The 5,044-nt window shown below is 49.0% G+C and overlaps 1 protein-coding gene across 1 annotated transcript in view; it reads left to right on the forward strand.

Moving 5' to 3' along the window:
* IRAK2 (interleukin-1 receptor-associated kinase 2) overlaps nucleotides 1-4,811 on the forward strand; it is a 13,849-nt gene extending 9,038 nt beyond the window's left edge. Inside the window, exon 4 of the mRNA XM_008591841.1 lies at nucleotides 4,621-4,811. Coding sequence (XP_008590063.1) covers nucleotides 4,621-4,811 — 191 coding nt within the window. The remainder of the gene's footprint in view (nucleotides 1-4,620) is intronic.
* The last annotated feature ends 233 nt before the right edge of the window (nucleotides 4,812-5,044 follow it).

The following is a 5,044-nucleotide window of genomic DNA, read 5'->3' on the forward strand; positions in this document are numbered from 1 at the left end:
TTTTTTCCCTTTTTGTCTTTTTTCGTGTCCGGCAACGGATCGCAACCCTCAGTGTCACACCCGTACCGGACCGGGACCGGCAACGGGATGGCAACCCTCGGCGCTGCACCCGCACCTCGCTCAGCCAGTGAGCGGGAACCGGTCTGTATGTGGGATCCGAACCCTCGGTAGGAGCGCCGCCGTGCTCCCAAGCGGCGCACTGTAGCAGTGCGCCACCGGGCCGGCCCTATTGTCACCTTTTTGATTCTAGCCATCTGAGCACAGGAATGAAGTGGCATCTCACTGTGGGTTAGATTTGCATTTTCCTAATGACTAATGCTGTTGAGTATCTTTTCATGTGCTTATTGGCTATTTGCATATCTTCTCTGGAGAAAACCTCTGCCTTTGTAGGCCCTGGAGATACCAGAATTGCTCACAATTCTTAGAGGCTTCCCACTGTGATTGAGGATATAATCCAAACTCCTCACAGGCCTGCCAGCATTGGTGCAGTTTGGCCCCATTGACCTTCTGACCTCCTCTCCTTCCTTGCCCCTCTCCCTCCTTGGAACAGACTCTGGGCCTTCACACTGGCTGTTCCCTCTGCCTGGGACATTCTTCACCCTGTGGCTTTCTAGTCTGTATTAGTTTCCTCTTGCTGCTGTAACAAATTACCACATGTGTAGTGGCTTAAAACAGCACAAATTTATCTTAACAGTCTTGAGGTCGGAAGTCCTAAAATCAAGGAGGCTCTAGGTGAGAATTTATTTCCTTGCCTTGACCAACTTCTAGAGGCCTCCTGCATCCCTCGGCTCATGGCCACTTCCTCCATCTTCAGAGCCACTAGTGTAGCATCATCAAATCTCTGGCCTCTGCCTCTGTTATCACATCTTCTCTGCCTCCCTCTTGAAAGGACCCTGGTGATTACCTTGGGTTGACCCAAATAATCCAGGATAATCTCATTTCAAAATCCTTCACTTAATCTCATCTGCCAAGTCCCTTTTGCAACGTCAGGTACCGTATTTACAGGTCTTGGGATTTAGGATGTGGATGGGAGGATATCATTCTGCCTACCATAGCCCTTCAGGTCAGAGCACATGCCAACCTGTTTGAGAGGCCTGACTCATTAGTCCGTCACCATGTTCTGTTTCCTTCATTCCACTTAATGAGATTTGACATTACCTTGTTCCTTATTTGCTTATGTTTATCTCCATGTAGAGTGTAAGTGCCATGAGGGGAGGGACTTCACCTGCTTTGTTCACTCCTGTATCCCCAGAGCCTAGGACAGTGCCTGGCAAGTGGCAGTACTCCTTGACCACTTGGGTGAACAGTGAGCTGAAGGGTGTAGGAATGGTGAGGACGCAGGGTGTGTCCACCTCTCACCCTGCAGAGATGACTTTGGGTGCATGCTCAGCCCACTCTCCGTGATGGGTCAAGGTCACTGGACTGCAAGCCAGCTGTGCCGCCCTATCAGCTGCTTCTTCAATGTCCCAGTGCTTTCTGGTTTCCTCTTCAGCTGAACGAATGAGGGATTGTGATCATCCCTTCAGTCCTAAAATGTCTTGGCTTCTGTGAGTCATTTTAGAGAAAGATGGTCCCTCAGAGCTTATTGTGGTACTGGGAGGAGGGTTTGGGGTGTGGGAAGAATTCTAAAGTGATTCAGAAAGTCCCACATCCACAAATCTGCATGCTCTTTTGCATTTGACTCAGGTTGGCAGATATTTTGGCTGCTGCTTGTTCATTTCTCTGTGATTGCAGCTGCGTCCTTTTTTGCTCTTGGGTGAAGAGTTTTGGAGTCTGTCTGAGCCCATGTAAAACAGGCTTCTTACAACTTTCCCCACCCAGGCGTGTGCAAAGGGGCCTGGGGGCACCCCCTCCTTTGTTGGGCCTCTCCCCTCTTGCTCACTCATGCATGTGCCAGCCTTTGAGCACAGCCTGGGTTTACCCTTGCCCAGGTGTGTGACGTCAGGCAAGTGACTGCGTCTCTCTGAGCCTTTTATTTTCTCATCTGTAATAAAACCCTCACAGAGTTGCTGAGAGGCTTAGGGGACATGACAATTGAAAAGGTTCTCAGCGTTTTCCCCTTCCCCCACCCAGAGAGGAGCCTGGTTAGTCTGGAGAAGGGTCATTTGACCTTAGGTCGGGTCATTTCAGGAGGCTGTGCCATCTCTGCTCTGGAGTTCTTTGAAGATGGGCAGTTTTCTAGTGCCCCAGGTGAACTCATAGGATTCAGGAAATCAGGGTGATGGTCTCCATGTGGTGCTAACCACTGGGGATAAAAACAGGTTTTCATAGAGTGTAGATAAACACAACTAACATTTATATTGTGTTGACTATGTGCCAAGCACCATTCCAAGTGCTTCTGTACTATAACTCATCTAATCCTCACAATAACTGCTGAGGCAGGTGCTGCTGTTATCCCCGTTTGACAGATGAGGAATCTGAGTCTTAGGTAGAGGTGAAGGGCCTCCCCCAAATGCACAGCAAGTTAAGAGGCAGAGACAGGACTTAAACCCAGGTCTCAGAGTCCTAAGGTCTGGCCCACGTACCACAACTGTACTGTCCTGCTGACATATGCACATGTTTTTATATCTACGGAAAAACGTCTGGAGGATTAGATACCAAAAGGTAACCAGTGGTTTTCTCATGGTCTTCCAGGTGGAATGCTCACAGGGACTTTGATTTTTTTCTGTTTTCCAAATGTTCTACAATGACCCAGTGTTTGTCAGTGTGGAGAAAAGTGAGGAAGCCCTCAGTAGTGACTCATTCCCCAAGATCTCTGTCTTGTCTTGACCTTGTTTTAAGGATCTGGTTAAATGCCGATATGTCATTTTCAAGGAACTAAAATGTCCAAAGCAGGAGGCACCTCAGAGTTTAATTCCTATTTCTACTGCATTACCAGTGAGGAAAGTTCAGCCCACAGAAGGTCAGGGCTGCGGCTGAGTTCCCACTGCCACTGGCCACCAGCAGCAGTCCCAGCTCATGCTTTTCCCATTACATCAGGCTGCCTCCCAAGGGTGGGAGGTGGGCAGGTAAATAGCAGCTGTGTGTGCATGGAAGGAGGGGGGTGTTCCTTCCTCTTCTGTGTCTACCGCTGGAAGCAGCCCCTGACCCCACTGACATCACTTACCACCAGCCAGGAATCTGGCCCGGGCTTTCCAATGACTAAAGTTGCAACTCAGAAACTTTCCATTCCTACCAGGGCACTTCTCCTGGAGGTTTTCTCTCTGCAGGAGACTGTCACAACCCTTCCCTATTTCCAGAGGGGAGAGGATTGTGCAATCGGACCACGTCTCTTCCTGGCCCTGAGATCTTCTGTGGTCCCCTGATCAAGTCCAAACTCCACAGCCCAGTATTTGAGGCCCTTCCTGTTGGGGTCCCGTGCTTCATCTCTTGCCTCCCCTTCCGCACTCAGCCCGCCTATGTTTGTATTTTCCAAACAAAAAATACAGCAGAGGGATTTTGGTTTACTTAACACAGTATCTCTAGAGCTTGGCACAGGCCTAGTGCACAGCAGGTGCTCAATAATACTTTGTTGAATGAATGAATGAGTGAATAAATGACTGGATGTTCACATAGATTCCTGCTCCATGATTTTTTTTTTTTTTTTTTAAAGATGACTGGTAAGGGGATCTTAACCCTTGACTTGGTGTTGTCAGCACCATGCTCTCCCAGGTGAGCTAACTGGCCATCCCTATACAGGGATCTGAACCCTTGGCCTTGGTGTTATCAGCACCACACTCTCCCAAGTGAGCCACGGGCTGGTCCTGCTCCATAATTTCTGAAACCCTGGAACTGAAACTTGATTATTTTATTCCTAATTTTAAAAAATGCCTCCCTCACTTCAGTAAACTCAGTGGAATACTATGTGATCACTAAAAGTGCCATTTGGGAAGAGCTCGTCACAACTCAGAAAATTCTTATGGTACAGTGTTAATAAATAAGAGCAGGATGCAAAATCTTACCTACAGTCTGACAACAACTACGTGCAAAGTCATCCCTATGGAGAGGGGGGGTAATTTTTGGAAAGGGAAAGTACCCTAGTGGCCTCAGGAAGGTGGTGAGACACTGTAGAACTTTCTTTTCCTGCATTTCCCATGTTTTCTTTAATGAGCAGCCATTCATTTTATGGTAAAAAACGAAAAGAAGGAATGTATTATTTTTATTATTACCAGTGATAGCTCCCTGCAAATTTTGTCCAGTATTTCAGAATTGGCAAAGTGCTTTTGTATCCATCCTCACAGAACTGTTACAAGGATCAAGAGAGAAGAGAGACCATGTTCCCACTGGGGAATGAAACTCCCTGCCTACATGGGGCTTCCATTGTAGAAGGGGAGACGAGTTCTGTTACCAACCAAGTCTCCCATTAGTGAAAAGACAGCCCGTAGCAAAAAAGCAGCTGCAGCTTAAGGCTTCTGACTCTCTTGTCCTGTGGTCTTTCTCATAAGTCTTGTGCAGCAGCTGAGTTGATATTTATGTTCATGTGTTCACGTGCCAGTCCCTATGGGTATTAATAGAATCAGCATTATAACTTGAGAGGGATGGGTAGGGAGGATGTTCTGGACAAAGCTCTGCTGGTGTGGGGACCCTCGTGGGGGGACTGCCTCTCTGACTCTAAGCAGAGTCCTCTTACTTGCTTTCCAGCCTCCTATGTGATCACAGACCTGACCCAGCTGCGGAAGATCAAGTCCATGGAGCGGGTGCAGGGTGTGAGCATCACGCGGGAGCTGCTGTGGTGGTGGGGCATGCGGCAGGCCACCGTCCAGCAGCTTGTGGACCTCCTGTGCCATCTGGAGCTCTACCGCGCTGCCCAGATCGTCCTGAACTGTGAGTGACTGAGGGCCCCTGTGGGGGGATCTAGAGCTGTGGTCCAGATTGGGCTTTCAGGGGCACCATGGGGCAGACCACCCATGGGCAGCAGGACCATGTCCTCCAGGAGTTAGTGTGTCTGGGGGGCCCAGGCCTTACGCACACCAGGTCTCCTTTGATAAAGGAGAATTCCTCTGGTGGGAGGACCTTCTGTCTGGGGCAGGGAATGGGAATGATCCTGCTTCCACTGGGAGTGATG

Source organism: Galeopterus variegatus, unplaced genomic scaffold, assembly GCF_000696425.1.
Source record: "Galeopterus variegatus unplaced genomic scaffold, G_variegatus-3.0.2 Scaffold7336, whole genome shotgun sequence".
NCBI classification, from domain to species: Eukaryota; Metazoa; Chordata; class Mammalia; order Dermoptera; family Cynocephalidae; genus Galeopterus; species Galeopterus variegatus.